The sequence below is a fragment of the Symsagittifera roscoffensis genome, chromosome 5 (genome assembly GCF_963678635.1).
Source record: "Symsagittifera roscoffensis chromosome 5, txSymRosc1.1, whole genome shotgun sequence".
Taxonomy (NCBI): domain Eukaryota; kingdom Metazoa; phylum Xenacoelomorpha; order Acoela; family Convolutidae; genus Symsagittifera; species Symsagittifera roscoffensis.
Window position 1 is genome coordinate 53,735,974 of NC_087066.1, and position 27,959 is coordinate 53,763,932.

The 27,959-nt window shown below is 36.6% G+C and overlaps 1 protein-coding gene across 1 annotated transcript; it reads left to right on the forward strand.

The window, feature by feature from the left end:
* Window positions 1-27,947, forward strand: LOC134845741 (supervillin-like). The gene is made up of 18 exons (XM_063862802.1): window positions 1-77; window positions 578-729; window positions 1,326-1,444; window positions 4,019-4,421; window positions 4,632-4,998; window positions 6,287-6,561; window positions 12,000-12,175; window positions 12,427-12,559; window positions 12,904-13,120; window positions 13,502-13,653; window positions 14,455-14,613; window positions 14,831-15,087; window positions 17,339-17,558; window positions 17,706-17,998; window positions 18,303-18,548; window positions 25,598-25,713; window positions 26,377-26,532; window positions 27,020-27,947. Exons 1-18 carry the CDS (start codon window positions 30-32, stop codon window positions 27,104-27,106), a joined length of 3,576 nt encoding a protein of 1,191 aa, XP_063718872.1. The 5' UTR covers window positions 1-29; the 3' UTR covers window positions 27,107-27,947.
* The last annotated feature ends 12 nt before the right edge of the window (window positions 27,948-27,959 follow it).

Consider the following 27,959-nt stretch of genomic DNA (forward strand, 5'->3'; position numbering starts at 1 on the left):
AGGGTTGAAATGTAAAGGTTGAAGCATCGATGGCGTCATTTGACGATGATCGAGCGGAAATATTGTCCAATGAAAAGGTAAACTGGTTTTCAAATTGCTCTATCGATAGCTTGCACCAGAAATTGATCATCAAATTGCCTTTCGACTAAAGTCGATTGCTATCGCTCAAAAAAATTTCTTACGTACTTAAATGTTTTTCAGCGGGTAGATTTACTCAGCTATTGTATAGTAACAGTCCTGCTTCGTCCAATATAGGTCTGTAGTTTTTTTTGTGAAGTCATTCAAACGTTTTTCGGCTTCATGGTTTTTCTGCATCCTTTTTCGGGTCTTTTGTACAAATTTTTTTTTCAATGCTACTTCGTAAAGTTTTAAAGTTTTTTTTAATTGTTTTGAATTGACGTGGTTCAAGCTTGTTATTTGAAAATAATAGTATTTTGGCTGTTGCTATATTTTTGTCATCTATTGATTATCTTTTCTCCAAAATCCATTACATTTGTAAGGGCGTTACTCCAAGCTTATAGCCGATATTTAAAACAGGCCCCATTCCGTAAGGTTTTTAAATCTATTTTGTTTCTAGGACTCGCATGGACTTAAAAAGGGGAGTCTTGCAAGTCGTTTGAAGCTTCTGAATGAGTCAAGACAATCATGGCAGGAACGAGTGCGAACAGATGACAAAGACGAAGCGGCAAATCTAACCACTGCTGTGAAAACAGTTCGTCTGAAAGAACGGTATAGTAGATTTAGATTCATTGGATCTTGAAAGCAATTCATTTTCTTGCAAGAGGCGAATCGTTAAGATCCAAAGCTTGTACATGCTTTACCGTTGAATAATTTTTAAGGGTGGTGAAATTCATATGGGCTAGTGAAATTCATATGGGCTAGTTAAAAAGATCCGATCTGTTTATTGGAAGGATATGATATCCTATTTTATAAAGATTTTCGCAGTTTAATAAAACAGGTCTCATAATTTTTGCACTTTCTTGAAATCTTACTTTGAATTAAAGGCTATTAAAACATCAATTATTATTAAGTGAACCTCAAGTGCTCTCGAGGTGTATATATCAGGCTAAAAAGCAATTTATATTTATCAATTCATTGCAATTTTATTTTATATGGTATAGTTGTGAGCATTTAGTTTGCTCGATTGATTTTTACAGTACGATTTTAAGAAAGTTTTTCTAGCTGAATTAATGTGATTTTGTTCAACATGAGTTCTGAACAAGATTATCAAAACTTTATAGGTCAGTTAATCAAACAGTCTGATGGGTTTAGCGAATATAGCTTGAAAGGCTGAAACTGTAGTAGATTTAATCATCGATTTTTAGGGCCAAAAGCGTGTTTATGGAGAGAGATGTTGAGAAAGCAGCAACTGTTGGAGGTCGCAGGACTTCCAAGCTCGTCAGAAGAGGATCTTCATATTCGAAGAAAGAAAGGGAACGAAAATGTAAACTTAACTTGTGATTGCTTAAGATGACAGGCAATTTTTTTTCTTATCCCCACCCGTTAAATACGCTTGCGATTATATATCTTTGACTGTTTTAGTTTAGAAAAAATTGCGTCATAGTGCAAAACATGATTTTCTTATCATCAGATCTGTTTTTACACTTGCGTTTAGCAAGAGTTATCAAATTGGAATATATTTTTTTTCGGGTTGATAGCTTGCTTCAAAAAATCAGTTAAAGCATTTGACAGCTTGGCTATAAAAATGATAAATGTCCTAGATTCTCCGCTCGGGCACAGTTGATACAAAAGTAAAAACTACGCCTGAAACAGGAAGGTTTGAATCTGACCAGGGCCAGTTTTATTTTAAATTGGAAGTATTGGTTCAAAAAATAATCGTCGACCTTTTTTTGGTCTGCTTGTTTTGTCGGCTTAGTTGCCCCATCAATGATTTTTTTTCGTGGTATAAGCTATCTTCATTATGATTGAAAGTGTTTTTCAATTGCTGTAATATGTAAATTTACTGAATCTATGTAAATTTACTGACTTTTTTGTAATTGATTTTTTTGTACTTGTCTGTCTATTTTAAATCTAAATGCGGGCTTCAATATCTCGCCATACTTGAGCCTTGATATTTAACGAAAGAATTTTTTCACGTTTAAGCTAAATCGCATATTGCAATGCTGAAGTTTTGTTTGATTTCAGTGATTATTTCACCAAGTTTGAATTTCGTATTCCAATTGATGGATGCGATCACGGTTCTTCTGGGGTTGCAAACTTGGGCTCAAGTATAAAAACCCAAGTTTTTTAAGTTGTCGAGATAAGACGATTTTGTGATTTTTAAAATATAATTTCACAACATGAAATTCTCAACCCTGTAGTTGGGTGCTCTCGGGGTTTCACAGAGGTTGCAAAGCCAGCCTCAAAATGTAACTGCTCAAGTGGTTTTTGTTTCCTTCCCAGATATGGCGTTTCTTTATTTCATAAATTCAAAATATCAATGCTGTAATTGGGTGCTATCTTTATTTCATAGTTTGAAAATATCAACGCTGTAATTGGGTGTTATCAGGGATTTAGCATAGGTTGCAGATCTTGTTTTCAAATTTGACTGCTCAAAATCATCCTAGATTCCGATATGTGCCGTTTTTTATGATTTGTAAAAAAAAATTCGAAGCACCGGAGGTGCGTTACACGCTAGTTTGATTAAAAGCTTTCTTGCCTGAATTGTTTCGTCTTCTGTTTTTATCAATTTAGTGACCTAATTTTCCGTCTTATGAAGTAAATTAAAGAGTTTCCGCCATTTGTGTCGTTTTGAAGGTTAAATTTTTGAAAAGTTATTTTGACAACAATTTTTCTTTCGGTCAACGAGAGCTCATCCAATTTTTATCGGCCAAGTTGTTGCTCGATAAATGTTTCTATAGACTTATTGAAAGGTGGAGATTGTCTTTCTGGCTAGTTTTTTTTCAATTAGAACTGCATAGGTTTATATCTGTTGTCTGGAATGAGGTTCTATTTGAGAAAAGCACGTCCATAAACACAATCGTAGGGGTAAACATGTATCGAGCGGCAACTAAGCCAACAAAATTTAAAAGCTTTCAACAAGATAATATCATTGTTGTGTTTGTATTGATGAAATTTTAGACACCTGTGTTTGTGGAAAATGGGCGAGTTAAAAATTGTTTTCTCGCGGTTCAAATTTTCTTCAGTTCCCAGTTTATTCCTCAAATAGTACACAAATTTTGCTCTCGAATAACAGAAGTGTAAGTGGCGCCAAAAAATCTTTAACCTAAATTTTGTTGGTTTTATCAAGAAATTGAGAGACGGTTTAATAATGTTTTCTGTGATATATTGTTTTCTGTGAAGCTAATTACTTTTTTCCATACGGTTCCACACTCAATGTCCTGTCAAGACTTTTGGGGTACTCTGAATTGCACAAACCTAGGCAGGGGCGGATTTAGGGGGGGGGGGGACGCCCCACCCCGGGATTCGACCCCATGCCGACCCAAAGGGTCCCCCCTTTGTCCTATTTTGAGATTTCCCTTTTTGGCTGACTGACCCTAGAACTATACTAATTTTGAGGGGGGAGCGCGCGCTAAAAAAACGCGATTTTTTGGTCAAAATTTTTGAAAAATTGCCTAAAAACACTTTTTTTTGGCAATTTTTCAAAAATTTGGCTGCGGCGCACAAAATTTGGTCAAAATGGGGTCTTCATAGTGATTTGGAAGAGCTCACAAAATCAATTTAGTCGATCTAAAAAAAGTTCGACAAAATTTTCGAAAATGTTTTGAAAATCCCACCCCCCCCCCCCCCTCGAGAAAATCCTAGATCGCCCCTGAACCTAGGTAACACTTTTTTGGAAGAACAAAAGAATTTTTGAGGTCTACCAAAACAGTACAAGATCCCATTTTATCAAAATTATCAATTATCAGCGCCGCCATTTTGGGCATTTATGGAAGGTTTTGACCAGCCCCGCAACGAGCTACACCTGATAACCTTTCGAAGCTTTATTTTTCTTGAGTCAGAAAGTAAAGGTACTCAGAATTAGGTAGAGTGCATTCTATTTTGTGTTCATGTTTAGTCAGGGCGCAACTGTCGACAGTGCCTATCAAGTTAGACGACACCAGTGCCATCAAAGTTCCAGAACTCCCTTGGACCAAGGGTGCAGACTCTTCAGGTCCAACTCTGAAACAGATCATGAAACAGTCTATTCAATCAAGAGAGGGCGAGTCGGATTCATCTCAGACTCAGACGAATGTAGTGACGAACGAGGTCGAAGTATTTGACCCCAGTTTGGGGTTGAACTCTTTTTACGAGTCAGCAGTAACCAGTATCAATGACAATCCGAAAAGCAGTGAAGTTGACATCGACAATCTCAATCGAGGTGGCAGTGTAGATGATGATGGTGCTAATTTGTGCTCACTTCCTCATTCCAAAGAGGTGCCATTTGAACAAGATGAACTAGGCGTGGACGCCGAGTTGCCGTGAGTAATTTGAAGAAAGATAATTTCAGGAAAATCACAAACTTTTCAAAATATTTCCTGTTCCTGCTGGGGCCAATATTTCACTCTAGTCCAGCTCAGAGTATTTATCTGACCCATAAATCTCATCGTTTTTCCAAGCACGTAAAAAAGCAATGTTGACGTCAATAAAAACAGTGTTACAAACTTTGAATAAAGGCTAATGATTTTTAGAAAGCCTTTGCCTCCAATAGGCGCTCGAGTAGCCAGGCCTGCACGTCCAAAAAAGAAACCGCCAACGAAGGCTGCCTTAAACAATCCAGCGGCTCGCTTGAGCTATGTCGAAACAGCTACTTCGCTTGAGGCTACTGCGAACAAACAGAATACACCAAGTGCTATTCACGTGGAGGGTCTCAACCCGGCTCAGAGACGAAGTATTCTCACGGAAGCTGCCGTGAAAGGGTTGGAGGCGAAGGAGAATTTCGGGTCGATCAAGTTGACGAAAATGGAAACGAACAAAGTGAAACATGAAAATCGCTCTTTGAATCCGTATAACAATGCTCCTATGTTGATGATGGTGAAGGGAAGATATCATGTGCAGGTATTGGAATCTTCAATGTTTTTAGTTTGCCATTTTGTTTATGATTACAACTTGAAATAGTGGTTATATCTCACCAATTTTGGCTGTATTGTTGCCAGTTTTTGAAATTTTGCCTTTGGGTATCCTTTTTCTCAAAGATTATTATGGATACCTAGTTGGACAAATCGTGTTTGCTATTTGCAAAGAGATGCTCTATGTGCGTTTTGTAACTGCTACTAAAAATATGACGTTTTTACAATAGCGAGAGCAAGTGTTTTGCAATCGGGTTCTAGACTTTTTCACAGTGAATAATTTAGTGCTCTGGACTCATTCATTACCTTAGGCCTGGCGCTGGTTGAAATCCCAACAGTCCTCTTGACCAACAGAAATATTTGGAGCATGTTTATGTTTTAAAAACCCGTCCAATTCGAAGTTTTATTTTCTTGGCTGTACAGTTGCCGTATTAACCGTACAATCTCCACCCCTAAGTGATATGCCGTAGAAGGCCCTCCCCAAGCATGTAATAATTCTGTATAAAATATGCATACAAACGAACTGGCTTATACATTTTTCATGTGAGATTGCATTTGTATGCTGTTAATTACTCAAATTAATGTTCCATTTCAATTTTTTTTAGTAGTATGGTTAATTTTTGAACGAATCTAGGCTATACGATTTTGTATGATTTTTTTTACATTTGAAAGGTTTTTCGGGTTCGGCTTAGAAGCTGCATGTTGCGTCATTTGTTTGGCAAAATCTTTTCACGCTGGGTATGACTTCCAGTTTGGTGACCAATTTTTTGCAGACCATTGACAGATGTTAAAAGACGCTCAGTGTAAGCCAAGCTTCCTTAATGAAAAGAAATCTCGTATTATGTTAAGAAAATTATCAACCTCAAAAACAGAACAGTCTAAAGTAGCGGCAAAACGGATTTAAGTGCCTAAGAGCACTCGTGTGGAATGTAAGCGTAGAGGAGGAAGCGGTCGCTACTTGAAAATGACGCGGTTGAAGTTAGTGTTCTGACATGCCTATTGTTTTTGAGTCTGCTGAAAGATTGGTCTGCTAAAAACCATTCTGCTAAAATACCTGACACCTTCTATGCTCAGGGGTATCCTTTTTTTGCACATTTTGTCGGTTTAGTTTCCGCTTTTTGATTGTTTTCATAAAGCTAGGTTAACGCCACCAAATGTCTTAATTGATATTTTAAAATCAGTCATCTATGCAAATTGTAATATAAAACTTTTCCGCAACTAGCGCTATGCATGCAGGAATAACTTAAGTTGATAGTATTTTGGATTTTTCTTGGTAGGTACGTCTGGTGGCGCCAACCGTGCGTTCCATGAATGAGTCAGACTGCTTCGTGGTTGTAACCAAGACAGACGTGATGGTATGGAAAGGTCACGTGAGTAACATTGTGGAACAGAATAAAGCGATGGAGTTGGGAAAGTTGATTTGTGACAGGAAACAACTGGGCTGTGAGGCTGATACTTTTGAAGTGATTGAGAGTGGAAAAAATTTGTGTGACGAAAAGGCGCTGAAGAAGAAGTTCCTGAGGATTTTAGCTTCTGCAAATGACAATCAATTGTAAGTTCTATAGTGATGTGCTTTTGTGTTTGCCACTGTGGCTCTTATTACTTATTTTTTCTTTTTTTTTAAATATTTCTCACCAAAAATTTTTGTTGCCTATGATCAGGCGCGGAAAATTAGTATAGATTGTCTTTAGAAAAATTTAAAGGTCAGTCAGCCAAAAATGGACATCTCAAAGTAGTACAAAGGGATGACCCTTTGGGTCGGCAGGGGGTCGAATCCTCCCATTTAAATACGCTACTGCCTATGATGATGAGGTATCATTGCACCGTGAAAAATCAGTTGCGAATAACTCACACTGGAACAAGATTTTGGTGAAACTTAAAGTTTGCTAAGAAATGCAAACCTGTTTTAACACACAGGGGCGGACCTAGGATTTTCTCAAGGGGGGGGCGGATTTTAACAAAAAAAAAGAGAAAAAATTAGCCGACCTTTTTTCGGTCGACCAAATTAACTTTCCGAGCACTCCCAAATAATCAGAAAGACCCCATTTTGACGAAACTTTCTGCACCGCAGTCGAATTTTTGAAACAGACAAAAACAGGTGTTCTGAGGCTTTTTTGGAAAATATTGCCTACAAAATTGTGTTTTTTTTTTGGCGCGCGCTTCTCCCTCAAAATTGGTATATTTTCGGGTCAGTCAGCCAAAAATGGATATCTCAAAGTAGTACAAAGGGATGACGCTTTGGGTCGGCAGGGGGTCGAATCCTCCCATTTAAATACGCTACTGCCTATGATGATGAGGTATCATTGCACCGTGAAAAATCAGTTGCGAATAACTCACGCTAAAGTTTTAATTTCAGCAAAAGTTTCAATTTTCAAGGCTTATTTTCAACTTTTTTTTTCTTATTTCACTTTAAAGAGCTGCTTCGCCTCTGTGTTTCAAATTGGGTTAATTTCATCAAAAATGTCAATCATGAATTGTTTTAGGAAGTCAAAGAGATTTAAGGGCATCTATTTTTTCTACTTGCGTTCATTAGCTCTTTTTCCAACTGTCTGTTGGCTATGTTTGAGGAGGTGTCAATGAACGAATTGAAGACACTTATTTAGGTTGTGTGGCTTTTCAAGTTTTTGAGGTTTAATTAGTTTTCAAGTTTCGTTCAAATTCAGGGAAATTTACGCTCTCCAATTACCAATGCTGAAATGGCGCATAAATACGTTAAAAATTGATAAGTGTAAAAACTGGATTTTAACTAATAGGCTTTCCAGCATAAACAAATTTACTTGTTGACTCAGCTTTCTAATTAACCTTGCATTAAACAAGGGTGTTGGATGAGCCAGGCAAGTTTCCCGTGCGTGTAATTTTTTGAGGGGTAGTTTAATATTTTTCGGCAGTTTTTAAGTTTTTTTTATATATTTTTTTTGGCTTAATGGGCGTTTGCTCAAAAACTTGAAATGCTTTGTTTCCAATTTTATAGCAAATTTTTGTTTGCTCAAAAATTTGTAATGCTTTGTTTCAAATTTTTGAGCAAATTTTCAAACTTTTGTTTCAAATATTTGCCTTAATTTGGCTTTAGTAATGCTGTGTTTATTCTTCTTATTTGTCCTGGTTGTTTAAAATGGTTGTTATTCAAGACAAAGATATATAAGTTTTGGTAGATCTAGTTTTTCTCGACGTTTTCAAAACTTTTTTCCGACTTAGCTGCTTTCGTCTCATCATATTTGTGGTATGCTCTATTTGTGGTGTATCGGAAATCAAGTGGTGCGCAAAGCTCTGCTCCGCCTCCGTGTGAATCCCCCTCTCCGCAAAAATCTTTGATCCTGAAATATTTGATCATGTGCTCCCCTCCGCAAAATCTTGATCATGTTCCCCTCCGCAAAAATCTTTTTTCAATAGGTTTCCTGCAGATCATGAAAGATTCCTGCAGCTGCGATTAGCAAGCGTTATCAAATCGGAATCTAGATTTTTTTGTTTCGGGTTAGCAACTAGTTCAACAAAATTAGTTAATTCAAATGCTGCTTAATTTCATGAAATTTCAAACAAAACTAATTTATCTAGTAGTGAATAGGTGGGAGTATTTTGGTCATTAATTATTTTTTCTTAAAAAATTGTTTTTTTTTGGATTTGTGGTTCTCGGCCTAGTTTCCGTCGGCTGTCTTTCCATTTTTTAAACGGCATTTTTTTCCTCTGTTACTATTCTTCATCGGCCTGCTTTGTGAAGCATGGATTTTATTTTTACTCTAATTTTTTTAAATCTATTATATATTTAAATGCGGGCTTCACTATCTCGCCATGTTTAAGCTTTTTCAACGTATTATTTTTGCATGTTTAAGCTTTATCGTATATTGCAATGGTTAAGAATTTTTTTTCGATTTTCCAATTTGATTTTAGTGGTTATTTTACCGAGTTTAAATTAAGCAGCCCAATATCGAATTAGGGGTTGCAAATTTGGCCTCCAATTTTGAGTGCCCGAATCATTTTAGTTAACGAGATAAGACGATTTTTGAGATTTTTTCAAAAATTTTCAGAAATTTCAAATAACAAAATAATTTACAAAACTTGAAGTTCCCAACCCTTTAGTTGGGTGCTGTCAGAGTACTCTAAGGAGTTACAAATCTTGCCTCCAAATATGACTGTTCAAATCCTTGTAGTTTTTGAGATATGACGTTTTTTGTGATTTTTCAAAAAACTTATATTAATTTTTTTTTCGCAAAATCTGAAATTACCAACCCTGTACTTGGGTCCTGTCCGAGTATTCTCAAAGATTGCGTATCTTGCCTCGAAATATGACTGCTCAATTCTTAGTAGTTTTCGAGATATGATATTTTTTGTGATTTTTTCAAAAATTTTCAGAAAATTTTATTTAATTTTTTCTCAAAATTTGAATTTCCCAATCTTGTAGTTGGGTGCTGTCAGAGTACTGTAAGGAGTTACAAATCTTGCCTCCAAATATGACAGTTTAAATCTTTGTGGTTTTCGAGATATGACGTTTTTTGTGATTTTTCAAAAAAAAAAATTTCAGAAAACGTATTAATTTTTTTTCGTAAAATCTGAAATTCCCAACCCTGTAGTTGGGTCCTGTCAGAGTAATCTCCAAGATAGCGAATCTTGCCTCCAAGTATGACTGCTCAGTTCTTTGTAGTTTTTGAGATATGACGTTTTTTGTGATTTTTCCAAAAATTTTCTGAAAACTTCAGAAAGTTTAAATTAATTATTTTTTCAAAATTTGAAATTTCCAACGCTATAGTTCTGTATTGTCAGGGTACTTTAAAGAGTTGCAAATCTTGCCACAAGCGACTGCTAAACGCGACTGCTTCAATGCATTTAGCTTCCGAGATCTGACGTTTTTTGACTTTTTCAAAATTTCTCGAAGAACTTATCTACAAAGAAATTCAAAAAATTTGAATATACTAACTTGATGAAGATACAACCTTATTGTCAGCGTACACCCAGGCGTCTCAAATCTTGCCTCTTAATATGAATGCTCAAATCCTTTTAGTTTCCGAGATAAGACGTTTTTTTTTATTTTTTTTTTCGGAAACTTAGGTTTAAAAAAATTCACAAAATTTTGGGATTCCTAACCCTATAATAGGGTGCTCTTAGTGGTTGCAAATCTGGACTCCAAAGTTCTCCAGAGGCCCATTAAGTTTTCGAGATGACGCTTTTAAAATGGGAACTAAAAATGTAAAAGTTCGAAATTACCAACCCTGTAATTGGGTGCAGTCAGAGTACACTAAAAGTTTGCAGATGTTGTTTCCAATATATGCGGTTTTTCATGAGCTGTCGTAAAATTTCGAAGCACCTAAGGTGCGTTAAACGCTAGTATAATTTAAATTTTTGTAATTTGCCATTTTACCAAGTCTGATTTCAATTAAATTTTTGTAAATTTTTTTTTCGCTTAAACGGTTTCGGCTTAGTTGTATCGGCTTAGTCAATTTGATTTGCGTAGATTTGAAGGCCGAAAAAATACTGTTGGACAAAATCAGGCAGTCTGAAAATGTATGGGTTACGGTTTTTTAATTTGTTTTTGAGGCGCTTTCGAATTATTTTTTTTTCGTTTTTGCAAAACTTAGTTTGGTAAAAAACGACAGTTTCGATTTTCAAAAAAAGGATATCAATGAGAAAACTCCTGCTTATCTGTGTGCCTGGATAACTTTCTATTCTCCTTTTTACTTTACCCTACTCTCTACAGCCTTAGAAAAATTCTGGGGGGGAATATTGGGGCGAATATTTGACCCAAATTTTCAAATTTTTTCTCGTTTTCTCAAAAACTACTTAAGCAAATATGGTGTTTTGGGTTCAATTGATATAATTTTTGTGGATAGTTGTTCTGTTAATGCGAATACGCCCATTTTTTTCATACAAAAAGTTATTGCCCTCAAAACAAAATTTTTATACTTTTTTAACCGTTTTTTTTTTTAAATTTTTTTGTCTTTTCTCAAAAACTGCTCTCCCTAAATCTAAAAAAATGGGTTGAATTCAATTAATAGGTTGTGTAAAGCTTCTCTGAATCATTGACTGCGCCTTTTTTCATACACAAAAGTCTCTCGAAAAAGTTATAACGTGATTTTTGTACCGTATTTTAAAACTATTTGACTTCTCTCAAAAATTACCCTCCCAAATCTTGAGCTGATGTGTTCAATCGAAAAAACAGTTTGTGTGAATCTTTTCTGCATAAGCGGATTTTCCCAAAAATTTTTAAACACAAGATATGTTCCTCGAAAAAGTTTTTTTTTTTCGTTTTTGTACCGTTTTGTGAAGCTTTTTGATTTTTCTCGAAAACTACCCAGCTAATTCTTAGGTTAAGTGTTCAATCGAGAAACTCAATTTTTGAAGTTTTCTCTGCTTAAGCTGCGACGTGTTTTTTTGCAGAAAAATGTTATGGATTTCGAAAAGTCGAGTTTTGAATGTTAGACCGTTTTTTTTAGAAACTACCCTATGAAATCTGAGATGAAGGGTTTCATGGAAAGAACCGCTTGCGATACTTTTTTTACAGATGCGGTGACTCCTCAATTTTTTTTTGAAGGAATGTGATATCTCACCTCCTATTGCGCAGAAATTTTTATTCTTAATTGTTTCAGTAGAGAAACAACTAAGGTTTTGGCAAAATCCAATTTTTAAAATTTCCAAAATCAGTTGAAAAATTCTAAAATTATCAGACAGTTTCTTCTAGGTTTAGCTGGGCCGCTAGATATCTTTCATTGGGACCTACGAACATTTTAGTTCGCCTACAATATTTTCTTTCAACATTTTTTTTTAGATTTCGTATTTTTTATGTTCGTGTTGTATCGCAAGTGGTGCGAAGCTCCGCTTCGCCACTGTGTCAAGAATTCACATTTTTCTAGCTTTCCTTTGGATTCATATTTTTCACACCCTACATTCCTGGTAATTTAGATTGTGCTCAACCCTGATAAGCCTATCAGAATAATGTCCTTTTGAACTTTTGAGTTTTTTAAATATTGATGGTAAAATCTAGCCTCTTGTTGCTGTTTTAAGCGAAGAGGAAAGTAGCATGATGAGTGTGTGCGAAGATGTTGAAGCAGAAGACGTGTGGTACGAGGACTGTATCACAGCCACGAATAAAGTCTATGAAGTGGACACTACGAACAACAATGCGGCCCTGTTTCTTCTCTTAGATAGCAGCTGCACCTCCCTTTCACATAGTCTACTGCAGGATTGTCAATTTTTTAAAAAACACATAATCTGAGATAAATCTAAGTTCGTGAAAAGATCTCTGAAATAACTTTTCTGGAAAATCCGGCTAGAATCCAAACATTTAATGTTTTTTTTATCACTAAAGAATAAATCAGAATTTATTCCTTGTACATGTATAATTTTTGCTGGAGTTTTCTGCTGTCGGATTTTTAAAAATTTTACAAGCTCAAAATATTACATTTCAAATATGACAATCCTGTTCTGCTGTAGTCGGACAAGAGTCTGGTGTTTGACTTTGGAAGTGAAGTGTATGTGTGGTTCGGAAAAGATGCCACTGTTAGGGACCGTAGCATTGCTCCCCTTCTATTGACCCAACTGGTGGACAAGGGCTATGATTACAGGTCAGTGATGGCTGTTAATCTGAAGTTATTTGGAGAACCTTCCAATTCAGTTCTAAAATCTTACAAAGGAATAAGTGCGAAAATTATTCAGTTCAAAACGGGTTGATTAATTGACAAATTTAGCGCATTCGGCTCTTCGGAAAACAAAAAATGCACCGAACTCCTGAATGCAGTAAAATTTTCAATATGCCCGATATTGTTGCTTATCGACGCCCTGAATTGTTTAGCTTCATTAACTTCCAAAATTAAACTGAAGCTGCATCTTTAATGCAGTTTTAAAAAAAAATCAAACTTTTTGAACTAGATTTATACAGTAAGTGATAATTTCATCATGGTTATTTTAGGAGACAAGATGGAACGCAGGACAAATCAGTCGAATATGTTCTGTGTCCTCTTTACCCGCTTGATGACGACACGCCCCTCTACTCTGAGAAGAGACCGGCCTGGGTGATCTGTGGGAAGGTGAATGAGAATATGGAAACACTTCTGTTCTCCAACAAGTTCGCAGACTGGCCAGAGACTGGATTCATGAAGGAAGTCAGAACGGCTAAGAACTTCACGGTATGAAGTCAGAATTCAGTCAGATCTCAAGTTGACTCGTTTGATGAGACGAAATTATTTTTTGGTCACACTCCAGGCATGAACGATGGTGTTTTTTTTTGCTGTTGTAATTATGCTTGTAATTTTAAATTCAAATTAATTGAAAATCTAGAGCATTTATCTTCGAGGCAAAACACCCAGATGAAAGATTCTCAGCTCTTTAAGGCGAATTGTTGTCGTGCTGCTGAATACAAACTGCATGATTTTGATAGTTTGTCAAAACAAGTAATACTTAATGAAGAAGGAATAGGATGAGAATATACACCTAATATTCCAAAAAAATAATATTCCAAAATAATAGTTCATTGCTATCTTTTACTTAAGTGATGTTTCTGCTGTCAGGACGAGAAGTTTCAGAAGATAGAGTTGAACCCTATCCGGGACTATGACTTCCGGGAGCTGATGAAAGCGCAGGACCCCTTAGAAAATGGGCTGGTTGTAGAGGCAGTCAACGTGGGCAGAGGGGACTACTGGAAGGACCCCATCGAACTCAGGTTGGAAATTGAAGCGGCTTTTTCTTATTTAGACAACCGCCAAACGTGCCTGTGTTATACAGTGAACATTGACTTGACGAGAAAATTTAGGTTTAAAACATCAGTAGCGGGTTTGTGGGGCTGGTGGCGGACAAAGCACACGTCTCCTCGTGGATTCGACCCCCTGACTACCCAAAGGGGACTACCCTTTGGCTCTATTTTAAGGCCTCCATTTTTTGCTGGCTGACCCTATAATTTTTTTGAAGACGCCTTTGGCAGCAACAGTTATTTTTTGAGGGGGAAGAGTGCGCCGAAAAACACGATTTTTGGTTCAAAACTGTCCGAAAAGTCCTTGAAACGCCTTTTTTTAAAAAAAATTCGCCTGCGGTGCAAACAGTTAAGCCAAAACGGTATTTTGACCGCTTTGGAGGAGCTCGGAAAATCAATTTGTTCTATCTAAAACAAAAGGTTGACAAAACTTTAGAAACCCCCCCCCCCCCCCGCCCTCGAGAAAATTCTAATCCACCGCTGTTCAACATGCTAAGTTTTGCTAGAAAACGACTCCATGAACAATTTTGAATAAAATTAAGATATGTGATTTTTTGATAGAAAATTTGCCGACTGAGAAATGCATTTTATGGCATGAATTATGATCCGAGCGGAAAAATGAGTTATTTATATAGTGAAGACACATTAGTCTGCTTTATTCGGTATGAAATCGAAAAGAAGTTGTGATTTGAAAAAAAGAGCTAGTAAAAATTTGTTATTTTTCCTCTCTAGGGTTCCTGTTTTCGTTCAAGCTAGAGTAATAATTTTTTGTAGAGCCCACAAAGTGATCACTACAGGAGTGAAGTGTTGGCCTGTGAGTGGGAGTGAATTGAGGTCGCCTCTAGACGAAACAGTAGACCACGTGGGGCTGTTTAGAGACGATGAAATTTACATTGTCAGGTGGAGCTTCTACACTGAACTCACCGGCATCAGGTCAGCTCCAACTGATAACTTTATAAATATCTGGTAATAAAAATACGAATTGAGCTGGAAGTTAATTCAATTTAAAAAAGCAGCAGATGCAATGCTCACGCACGCAATCTCTGTTCAACTGGTATGCGAAGATATCAATTACATCTGCATCTGGCGTACACCACTGTTAGGACCAAAATTAGCAGCTGAGCAAGTCGGAATTCCAAGCTGATTTTAGAACACTGAAAGGCGTGAAGCAGCGTGAAAATATGACAAAGCAGCCACCTAAGGACGAGAAAGTGGCCTACTTCTTCTGGCAGGGCAAGCGAGCTAGTAAGCTGGACCTGGGAACCTCGGCTCTGAAGGTGGTGGATCTGGACTTGGAGGGTGGAAAACAGATGCGAGTGGCTGAGAGCGAGGAGCCGGCTGCATTCCTCAGACTGTTCAAAGGACATATGCTAGTTCAGAGTTCTGCTGTGTTGGAACGAAATCCAAGTAAGTATGATAAGTTGAGTGTCAATGAACGTAATAATGAACCTTATGGTCATGTTAATTTTCTGTTGTTTTTTTAAATTCAAGTTTAATTTTTTAAAACGAAACTAAATTACGATCTCCAATTGCGAGTGTTCAAATAGCGCAAAACACATGGACGAGTTTCAGTTTCAAAATGGGTATTATTTTACAGAATTTCCAGCGGAATCAAAAACATAAGCGATTGATCCTGTTTTCTTTTTTTTTGGGTTAGCTAAAAGCTGTCAATCATAAAAGATTCTTGAAATAAGTCTAAGTTTTGATTCGGGGTATTTATTTTATTTACACATGTGAACTATGTGTTATATTCCGCATCTACTTTTTTCCTATCTAAATTGCTAACAAAAATTGTTTAGTTTGGCGGCAATGTTGCGGCATAATATGTGCAGTTTAATAGCATGTGGTAAGTGGTCTCCGCTTTATCAGTGGCTAGTGTTTTGGTTTTGGAAACGTTAGTGGCTCTGTTCTGTAGGACAGACTAGTTTGATTATTGAGGCCATTGGTTCGATTCCCGTAGAAGGTAAGTATTTTACAAATAAATTTTTTTTTGTTTTTTCTTTTTTGATTGCTTTTTAAAGCTACTTCTTGGCGTTTTGTCGCTTGTGTTTGCGAAGTGTAACTTTGCCGTGGAGTTTCGTTTTAACACATGCATTTTTAGTCTTAAGAAAATCTCCTATTGATGTCCAAATACTGGTCATGCATTTTTGATTTGTTGTGCAAAGTTCGAGAGTTAGCGGAGTGATTTTATTTTTATATAGGTCGCAATGATTTTTTTTTTCAGGAAAGTTTGTTCAGGCTCAAAATTCTTCGAAAGTTCAGATTTTTTTAAAAATTAATTCAATTTTTTTCAATTTTGTTGCGTTCCTCGACTATTTTCCAACTGTATATTGGCTGTGTTTTTGTTTTTCATTCCTTAAGCATGGTTTATAGGCAGTTTTTTCTGACCCTAAAATTTTTTCACCCTTTTATTCTCAGCAAACTTGACTATGAATTTGCGTTGTGAATAATTGAATTATGTCGTTCTTTGCAAAATGAACAAATTATTGAATCCTTAGGATATTTGCTTAACGGTGGAGTAGATAGAGTCTTTTCGATTTGGTATTGCCCCATGTTTACACTAGCTAGCGTAGTGTTATATTACGAATTAGCTCTTTGAATCCAACTCGCAGTAAAAAATGCTATTTTTGGTGGTAATTTTGCTGCATATCAATGACACTCTAATAGTATCAGGGGCGGATCTAGGATTTTCTCGAGGGGTTGGGCGGATTTTCAAAAATATTTCGAAAATTTTGTCAACCTTTTTTTAGGTAGACCAAATTGATTTTTTGAGCTCTCCCAAAGCACTTGATAGACCCTGTTTTGACCAAATTTTGTGCGCCGCTGGCAAAATTTTGAAAAAAAAACATGCCAAAAATTTGCTTTTAAAGGCTTTTTTTTTTTTGAAATTTTTCACCAAAAAATTGCGCTTTTTCGGCGCGTGCTCCTCCCTCAAAATTAATATATATATTGGCGCCTTTAGAAAAATTTTTATGGTCCATCACCAAAAATGGATATCTCAAAACAATACAAAGGGGGACCCTTTGGATCGACAGTGGATCGAATCCTTGAAGAGAGCGTTCTTCCCCCCTCCGCCAAATCCGCCACTGAATAGTATGTGGAAACGGGATCACATTATACTCGCAACCTCCAAATAAGCGGTTCGATTTCGGTCGACTGGTTTTTTCAGAGCTTATTTTTGCCCCTTTTTCCTTGCTTAGAGCTATTTTTGCCTTTTTCTTGCTTGTGTTCGCCACTTTAAATAAGCTTCGGCTCTGTAAATAATCATTTTTGTCCTATTGCCCGAAAGGTTTATTCAACAAACTAATTTATTATTTCATACAAAACGTTGCATTTGCTATTTTAGCTCGAGCTGAATGGTTTGATTTATTTTTCATTTAATTCGCTTAAAAACTGTGACACTCGGTTTTCTGTATCTTGTCTAAAAATGCACATCTTTAAAGAAATTTCAATGTAAGTTGCTTCTACGAGTTGAGCAGAAGTTAATTCAAAATACAGTACTAATAATATATCATTCAATCTGATCTAATGAATATGACATAGGAATCAAGAGCTGGACAGATTATTAGTAACAGGCAATCTAATTATTTAGATAAGTTGAACATGGGATATTTAGTCGTAAGTTGTTGAAGAGTCTACATCTTCTTGTTTTTTTAAGCTTTGAGACTGTTCTACGTGCAGGGACCATGTGACGAAGAGAGACATCTGATAGAAGTGGAACACATCAAAGACTACTTGCTAAGACCCTACTTGTGCTACGTGGCCTTAAAAATCAACTGGCAGGAGCGAAACTGTTGTTACGTCATAAGAGGACCCTTATGTAATAGTGCCGATGCGGAGTTTGCGAAGCGTGAATCGTCGAACTTTCTGGATAATAGGTCAGAATCTTATACAGTATCTTTTGAGCTCCTCAGAATCTTATGTTTCAGTAATTTTTTGATGTTTTGTATTTGCAAAAAAAAGATGTTTTGTATTTGCAAAAAAAGAATCAAAAACAGCGTTTTTATTGTGGTATTGTTTTTCAGAGCTGGCAGAAAGTTGATTGTTTCATCAACTGAATCGACAATTGTTGAAGAAATGTCTTGGAGTGATCTGAAATCAGCCCCGAAAGAGCTGTGCAGACTTTTGCCTCAGATAAGCAAGGATGAATTTTTTGAGACCCAATCAAATTATCGCAAAAGACTCATTCTTCTCACAAGTGTGACCAGAAAGGCAGGTAGCTTCGCTTTCCAGGAAGTCAACACGCCTTTTCATGAATCAGGGTACCATTGCAGTTTGCCGTTCATACAGACGCAGCTTTATCATCAAATACAGCCAGGTATGAGGATTCAAACTTGACTCGTTGAAAGGGTGCTTGAGTCAATAATATCTAGGATTTTAGGTATTAAATATTCAATTAGTTTATCACCTAAGATGATATGGTCTTGGGTTTTTATAGAACACGAAAGTGACCCAAAACAATGAAGGTCAAGGTGTGAAAGAAAAAGTTGAGCAGAGTTATGAACAATAAAAGGAGTTTTAAGGATAATTTGGACTAAAACAATTTGAATAATTTATAAACCAATGGGGTTACTGACTGTATCCTGGGTTTGATCTGAATACGAACAGACGTATAATTTTAGCATTCCTTCTTTACGACTGTGGCAACTATCTATTCCTCTGGCAGGGACCAGCCAGTGCCAACCACCCCACAGATAGCCAAGGAGCAGTGGACTGGCTGGAACAGAGACGCAGTGTCAATTCATCTCCGGAACACTCTGAACCCCAGGGACGAATCTCACCCGAAAGTCCAGTCGCGGGATCTGTGAACAGACGTTTCATCGCTGAACGAAAGCGGGCCCTGGAGACGGCAAAGAATTATGCCCAAGGTTAAAGCGATGCGAAGAGTCTTTGTGATGAAATTTTAACGTCATCTGCTGAATACCCGTAGTCATAACAAAATTTAAATCATATCATGATCTGAATGTTATGCTCCCACCATTTGATGGTGTTTTAGTTTTTCCTTCTTAAGAGTAATGAACGTAGTGAAGACTCTTATATAGGTCTTGTTGAATTTTTTTTTTGCAAGAAAAGTCTTGAAAGTCTCTAATAACTACAGATGTGCATTCATACATATTGATGCATTTATGAATGCACTTAAGTATAAATGCACTTTTTGAATTCAATTGAAATTCATCTGCTGAAAGTGACGTAAATAGCCTTCTCCAAAAAGGAACGTGGAAATGGCGCAAAAAATGTGAAAGATTTCTAGTTTCGGAAGTGGAATTTAATTTTAAGATTTCCAGCGGAATAAAAACTTTACTTCTTGATTCAGTTTTCTCTAGTTAAGTTCAAATTATCAAAAAAGCGCCAATCGTAATTTGTTGTAGAAATTCGAAGAGCTTAGGGGCATCTATTTTTTTCTTTGAAATTCGAAAGGTGAGATTTTTCAAGAAAGTCAGTGTTTTTTATGTTTACTTGCGTTCATTACTTTTTTCCAATCTTCGACTCGCTTTATGTTTTCCGCGCATGTTTTCCAAATCAGGTACCACAAATAATCATAGGAATAGGTCGATTGGTATCATAATGAAGCCTTTGCAGTTGTGATTCAAACGACATTAAACATGTTGAAAATCATTTTGTCAGTTTCAAGATAATAAGGTGAGCGCGCTGACTTAGAATAGCTTAGTTATGCTTAATTTAAGCCTTAAAAACATAGTTTTACTTGAGTAGAGTCGTTTTTTGGAGTTTTTTAAGCCCCAATTTGGGAATCAAAAACTTCAAAATTCATGCAAGAAAAATTGACAATTTTTAGATTTTTTTTTTCGTTTCTCTAGTCATTTTTCTACAAAAACTGTTTTCTATTTGGGTTATTTTTATATGACCGACGAATATGCCTAAGTTTTGTTAGTTCGTTCAGGTATTTTATCACGCCACGCAGAAAAAAAAACGATACTAATTGGGATATTTTTTTAAGACTGGTCGGAACATTCTGTGCTTATTGCACAGTAATCCGCTAACCTTGTTGGATATTGGCTTGGCACAAAAAGCTGTTTTTAGAATAGATACCAATACAAAATATAGGACCATCAGTTTTGGTCAAGGAACAAGAATACAGCATCAAAGCAACGCAAATTTGGCTTGTTTTAAATCGAAATGAGTTAGTCATGAAATGAACCAAAACTCGTAGCAATGCATATCAAGTTTTCTGATATCGCGAAAGGTTAAGCTCAAAAATCTTTGTGTTGTTTTGTTATCTCGAAGACTGGAAGCGCCGCTGGTGTTACAATTACTTTGTCAATCGGGGGCTTTTTCTGAGATAGACTGCAGACAGTTGCTATTATGTTGTTATTGACGACCACTTAAGAATTTTTGAGTCTTTTTCCATTTTCTGCTCAATTAATCTTCATTTGAGCGACAAGTTAGTTTGTTAGCAGAGCCTTTGGATTGCAGGGTAGAATCGGACAAGATGAATGTGAACAGTGTAAATTTGATAAAACTCCCTGGGAAAAAGACTCTGTCACACTGCTAAATACCTCGATACAATTACAAAGCCTAGATATTTTCGCGATTCAAAAAAAAAACATAACTAATTTTGGGTCTTCTGTACCATTATCGAAGGTATCCTGTGATGGATCGCACGCAAATTGCTCTAATGTTGTGATTGACGGCCACTAATTGAATTTTTGAGTCTTGTTACATTTTCTGCTCAATTTAACTTGCATCTGAGCGACGGAAATACTTTGCGTGTATGTGTTCACTGCGTGAAAAATGATCGTTTTCTCGGGTTATTGATTTAAAGTTACATTTATAGGATTTTTATGGGAACCTTTCTAGGGAATATCATCTTCTCGGTTTCTTTCGGCTTTTTTTTATGAAATCATGGTGGGCGACAAAAGTGGTCTTCTGATTCTGTTGAGATAAACCCTCTTACGGTTGACTCACTTTAAAAAATATTTCCTCAATTATAAGAAAGTTCATGAGATTTTGAAATAATTTTTTGTTTTTACTTTGCTACAGCATATTTAAAATTGGGGTCTGCAACTGAACATTTTGAACATTCTGCTAAAATGTAAGATTCAGTTCGAAAGTCAAAGTCGTCTGGTTTCGTGCTTCTCTGTCCATTTTCAGTTCATTATTGACATTTTTTGATCTTGTCTGCCTGCGAATTGCAGCATTGTCTATGTTTCTTTATGTTTTATTGGTTACATGACAAAAGATCCCTTACCTTAAGATCCCAAACGAGAAGATCCCAGTCAATAAGATACCATTCCAAAAGATACCTCGTTCTAAAATCGCCCACGACATAAGATACCATAATAAAATAACAAAGAACCTGAGAATTGAAAATAAAGCGGTTAATCGATCAAAGCAAAAACAAAGCGTCGGTTAAAATCAAAGAAACGGCAAAATTTTTGCTGCACAAATTTCGAACATAAATGACCTTGCTAATCACTTGGCTTTTAAAATGAAACTCAAACTTCAAAACAGCTTGGACTTCAATTGAACTTGACAAGGATTTCAAATTAATCAAAACCAACTTTGCCAAAATTGGCCTGATTTTCCATCAAGTCGGTACAAAATTGAAATTGAGTTTTTGCAAAATTCTAACGCTTTGAAATCATTTTCATTACGAATCACTTGTCATTCTATTTGATAAAAAATATCAATTCTCAATTTTGATCATGTTTTTTTCGCTAAGCACAATACTCAAAGGGCCGTCAGGCCCCTACCCCCAACCTAGCGTCCCGTAAAAAAGAAAGAGCAATTGCTCTGGGATCAAGCTGCTAGAGACAGCATTTTCGAATGCGAGTCGTAGTATTGCGTTTCGGCTTTCTCCGGGAGGGTGCAAGGAGACGTCTATAAAAAAAATTGATCAAACAAATTTAAATTTAAGAAAAATTAAGCAAAAACTAAAACAAAATTTAATAGGTTAAATGGGCAAGTGAACGGATATAAGACAATAAGTTAGAGTCTGTGTACGAACTTGTTATCTGTTGAACTTTTTCATTCAGATCACGGTATTTCTTCCGGGATAAGTTGATAGTGCCGCTGGATGCCTTCAAAATGTTGAACTTTTGATTGTAGGAATCCAGTTGAATTTTTTCGAGAAACGTATATATTGAAGGATGGCTGCCGTGAAACAAAGCGGTTACACCTGAAAATAGCATCCTTTAATGTCAGTTTCGTAATGAGAAGTAAAAGCACTCAGCGCCGCAATTTCAAAGTCGATCAAAATTCTTTCCGGGGTTACGTCACCGATAAGCGATTTAAGTGCGGTTAGGAATTTGTTATAGGTTGATAAGTGCTTATTGCTGAGCAGAGCGTAGACGCAAGGTGGATAAAACCCGCCAATCTGGATGTGTACAGTGTACAGCTGGTAAAACTGACTGGGGCAAGTTTTGAAAGTACCGTCTACAGGCCAGTTTTGTTGTACAATTTAAGTGCATTGAGGTTCTCAATATCGCCAAAAATTAACGTTCCGTATCTTGTTTTCCGCTATCAAAAAGACAAAATTGCCTAAAACGATCGGGTGTTTCGAAATGACGGTCATCTGTGGCAATAGTGGGCAGGGCTGTCGTTTGTTTACTTCTGTTTAAAGTTCGCGTTAGCGCCGACCGGGAGGGCAAAGACAGTTGGGTTGCTTTTTCGTCCTGCACCAATTGCAAACCAGCTGCGATTATCTGGCTGTTTACTGGATTTAATTGATTCCTAACTGTCTCCTTCATTTGTTGAACTAGTTGCCGAGCTTCTGAGCGTCCTGCGTTGAGCTCATGACTATGCTCGTTGCTCTGTGAGATTATATCGCTCCCAGAAGTGATTAAAGTTTTCGGGCATTTATACGATCTCCATTTGTTGCAGCGCCAGTGTATCGTTGTCTTCGTATCGCGTTTCTTTTGAAATTCATGGCCATCAAGAATAATCAGTGTTTGGCCTTTTTGTGAGGTTCCCCAAGTAAAAGAATTCATTTTTGACTTATCAATGAGTTAAAGAGGGAGATAATGAATGCAGAGTTTATACATTTTCAATTGAGTTGTTCTAATTCAATGCCATATTAACACTAAATTAAACGGTTCCATGACATTCTACCCTATTCCAATCTACCCTGTGCTAATCTACCCTATACTATTCTATCCTACATACCAATCTACCCTATACCAATCTACCCTATACCAATCTACCCTATACCAATCTACCCTATACCATTCTACCCTATAATTAAAGCAATTGAAACTTAACCCATCCTCTTGAAGAATCCGAAACAGTATATTTCCGAACAAATCAAAGAACCATTAACTATGATCAAAGAATAATTGACGCACGTGAACAAAATATCAAAGCAACGTAAAACTTGCTTGTTCAAAATGGAAATAAGTTCAAAGCATGAACGAACAGAAATTTTAATCCAATGTTGCTATAGAAATGCGTTGCGGCTATTTCTTAAACAAACAAAAGTCATATCACATCAAGTCGACATAGCTTAGCGGATAATGCATGTGTTTGAAAGCGGATAATGCATGTGTTTGAAAATCAAAAGTTCCAAAGATCAAATCACCAACAAGTCAAATTTTGAATGAAATTCGAAATTACTGAGGGTTTGACTAGTTGATCACGAAAGGAGGGGTAGACCCCCCAGTACCAGGCCAAGGCGGTACTGGGGGGCGGTGTGAGGGAGAAGGTAAAATTCTTTTGATATTGGCCTCTATTACCTCCCAAAATTTCAGTCCGCTACGGCCACGGGAACCTCAAAAAGTGTACTTTTTTAAGAAATTAATTTGAATTTTTGAAAAATTCATAAAGTTTGATAAAGTAAACAGAGCTAGGAATGTCTTAATTGCGCGAGAGAATACAAATATGTTAAAATAGAATCTTTGTTAAAATTGTTGCAAATGTTTTTCACTTTCTCATTCAATTCCCTGTACTTTTTTCGACTGGGGTTGCTGTTTCCTCCCATTGCTTTCATTATATTGAATTTCTGATTGGCAGCACCCAGTTTGATTTGTTCCAGAAAGCTGTGAACGGATGGGTGGTTTCCTTTAAAGAGAGTAGCAACGCCAAGATGCCAGCCTTCTACAGCATTTGTTGTCCTTATTAACCCAGCAGCTGCTTCTTCGGAATGATTCCAAAGGTTTACTGGAAAGAGAGGTTCGCGAGAATTCCTTCCGATGGTTTCGCCTTTGATGTAGGTGCGCTGGAAGTATGAGGCTACCTCATCAAGTTTTTCAGTCATGTTGTCGTCAAAATCAACTTTGTCAGACACCTTTTCGATTTCCTCAATGACCAAGTCAAAAGCAGCGTTGACCATTTCAACTGGTACAAAACTTAGAGCTGGAATTAAGCGCAATGACAAATTGAGATCGTGATTAGTTTCGTACAGTCGCGTAAAGCCCACTTCGTTTATTTTCCGGTTGAACGCTTGACTTAAATGAAAATAGCAGCCTTTCAGCAACGCTCCGGTATGATGACTAGCGAAAGCGTTCAGTGCTGCACGTTCAAAATCGAGGAGAATGCGGTGAGGCTCGGCGTTTTCGGTGATGGCTGATAACCCTTCAGTAGCTTTTTGTAAGTGTTCTGTTTTGTTGGGCAACAGTGCATAAATGCAGGGGGGTAAAATCCAGCGAGTTGAATGTGGATGGTGTAAAATTGATAAAATTGAATCGGGCAAGCTTTGAACGTTCCATCACACAGCCAAACATCTCGATGTAGTATCAAACTCTGGATATTGTCCCGATCTCCAAAAATCAACACCCTCTCTGGATCTTCAATGCCGCTATCGAAGACGCAAAAATCCTCGTGTTGCTTTGGCACTTCGAAATGTCTGTCGACAATTGGAGGAAATGTGGGTCTATCATTCATCTTCTGTCGATTGAGGGCCCGATTAATCGCCGACCGGCAAGGAAAAGCTAATTGAACTGCTTTTTCTTCGAAGACAGACTGCAGGCCGTTTGCTATAATTATGCTATTGACTGGTACTTGCTGACTTTTTGTGTCCTGTTTCTTTTTCTGCACGAGAAGCCTTGCATCCGAACGACTAGGAAATACTTCGTGCATGTGCTCACTTCTACAGGAAATAAGATAGTTTTCTCGGGTTATTGCTGTCGTTTTGCATTTATGGGACCCCCATCTTGAACACTTCCAGTGAATGTTTCCATTCTTTGTTTCCTGTTTTTTCGTAAACTCGTGGCCACCGATTACAAGCGTTCTCCGATTCTGTTGGGATAGACCCCAAGAAATTTGACTCATTTTGGTAAATATTATTCCAAGGAAAATTGATATAATGACGTAGTTTTGATTTCATTTTTGTACCTGATTTTGAAAATTGGGGATTAAAACTTGTTAATTGAGTCAAATTTCAGATTTTGAGGCTCTAATTGCAATTTAGTCTTTGGAACAATTTCCTTAAGTGAAAGACTCAAATTGAGTCCAAAAGTTTAGACTCAAATGAATTAACACGTGCTGTATCTTTCCGATTCTAATTAGGACTTTGAAAGATTACATTATGGGACCTCATTATGGTATATAGGGCAGATTAGTATAGGGTAGATTAAAATGTGGTAGATTGGAATAGGGTAGATTGTCCTGCCACCAATTAAACACATGTTGGCTCTATGTTAATCCCAACTATGAGTCCAGTTTAAATTTAGTTATCTTAAATTTGCATTGTTTTTTAATTGCGCGAACCTAATTGAGATATCATTACTCTAGATTTATTTCTGCTTACACTTTGATCATGATTTTCGTTCATAATTCATGGGATCTTTTTAATTGGCATGGGATTTTATGGTATGGGCGATTTTTATACAAGGGATCTTTTGGTATGGTATCTTTTGTCATGGGAGCTTTTGGTTTGGTATCTTTTGTCCTGACACCGTTTTATTCATTTATTTCCGAAAGCTGCCCTGATAACATCTTTTGACTAACCGATTATTTTTTGCAGAGAAGAGGATAGAGAGTAGTCGCTGTCTTTACGTGGAAGCAGGACAAGAGCCTCTCAGTTTCAGACTTCTGTTTCCCTGGTGGAATGCAGAACAGACAGGAGCTGATATGGCTGGGGCAAGTATAAAAGCATAGCATACCATTTCATTCCGTTGAATACTATTCACTATAATTTTCATTTTATTATCACGAATGAAAAAATGTCCCCGTTGAGATCAATAAAAGCTTGCGATCATATGAAATTAACGGTTTTTCTTTAAATACATTCAGGTCTTAGACATGTAAATCATTTAAAAATCCATTCAATTTTCCGAATGATTGCTGCGTTTTAACAGCTAATTGTTCCCTGGTCAGATAATTTTTTCTGCCTCTTTCGTGTAGATATTTGTCAAACCATGTATTGCAGGATATATTCATTAAGGTTGAATGCCTTAAAATTTGGCCTCGGGGATTGAAAAATTGCGAAGCGCATTGTGCTATATACCGAAAAATGAGAAGATTATATATCAGATCGTGATATAGATGAACGTCGAGGCAGTAGTAGCAGCACGACAGATCACGGCGTCAAATCCAAATACATTTATTTAGAAGAATGAACCAGTGGTTTGATTACGCTTGCGCTTAACTGACTTCTTGAATTTGGGCAAAAGTAGCCTGGCGATGTTCAGAAGAAGAATGTTGTTATTGGTATCGAGAAACACCAATTTGTAATTGTAGAAGACATGGTAAAGTATTTTCAATAATAATAATAATAAATTTTCGGCCATATTTGTCATTTAGGATGGCACTGTGAGTAGTGGAATGGTGACAATTGAGGAGAAGATGGTTCAGTTGGCCTCTGTCTGCTACTCTCTGGAGGTGCTGAGGAAGAGACCTCTTCCCTCAGATGTGGATCCCCTCAGGATTGAGGACTGTGTCAAGGAAGAAGACTTCGAGGTCAGTGTAAAAACACTTCCGGTATTATTTAGTCAGCTGCGGTGCTTTATGCATATTAACCTCTTGAGACTGTTTTATTTGACTCTACTTTTAATAAAATCATGTTTTCCCCAAATATAACGCTGAAGTTTGGGAAAAGGTAGCCTAGACGGTGGTGTTTAGAAGAAGAATATTGTTTTTGGTTTAGAGGGACACATTTGTAATATTGTAAAACATAGTAAAATAATTATCAACTTTAATAATTATTTAATTAAATAATAATCAAAATTAATTTTCAATAATAATAAATTTTCAGTCATTTAAGATAAGCGAACACTCATTAAGTATATTCATTAATCTCAGCAGTTCTTAGTTCGTGTTGGTGTCCGGACAATAAAATAGTGTAGAGTACAAATTTAAGTTGCTTCATGCCTTGAGTGTAGAGTGACGATTTAAGTGAATTGTTTAATCTTAAATTGGTTAATTAACTTTAATCTTATTTTTTAAGGGATTATTCAAGATGCCGAGAGACAAGTTCGAGTCTCTGCCTCAATGGAGAAAAACTGAGATGAAGAAAAAAGCCAATCTGTTCTGAAGTGAATATGTCTTATGCTATTTTGAATTGAAACAATCTGTTGCCTGTGCGAAAACCAATCAAAAACCATGATCTCTGATTTTTCATGACCAATTTTTGGGTGCCATTATAGATATTGTAAGGTTCATCAAAAAAGGAGTATTTTCTTACCAAGCTACTCGTTGCTTTACTGAAGCTAACAGCCTACTTTCGGGTCATTTTCCACGAAGAATCTCAGCTTTATTCGAAAAGTTACTGAATGAATAAAATGTTCGAAATATGTTCACGGCTGAGCAAGTTATGTACGATGGAAAATGTCTGATCACTATCAACTACTAGCAATATCAATTTATGTTATCATTGGATTGAACTTAACTCTATCTTCCTGACTGCGTTCAATTTAGTTGATCATTTACACCTGACTATTTGATACTGGGATAAATGCTAGTTTTAGAAACTGATCGATATTATGATTTGATAGCTGTTTGATAGCTAAGATGATTATTTTGATACTTGAATCACAGCTGCCTTGATGGCACAATTGCGCTATACTGACCTACAGAAAGGCATTAATTTAGAAATAGATTAACTATGTTAATTTTCTATTACAGATCTTTATTATGATGACAATATTTTGCTTCTGAGATTAAAAATAATAAAAAAAAAGTTGATAAATGCAGCTTTTCTGGATATGATTTGGTAATGACTATCGTTACGTTGAGTCTTCCACTGAAACCAGATAGCAGAACATTCTTAACTTGAAGAGCAGTTTAACGGGGGTTATCGATGTTCTCAATTTGAAACCGTGATGTGTTACTGTTGTGCATGTTCTTCAATTTTGACTTGGACTAAAGTTATGAGAATTTTGTGACAT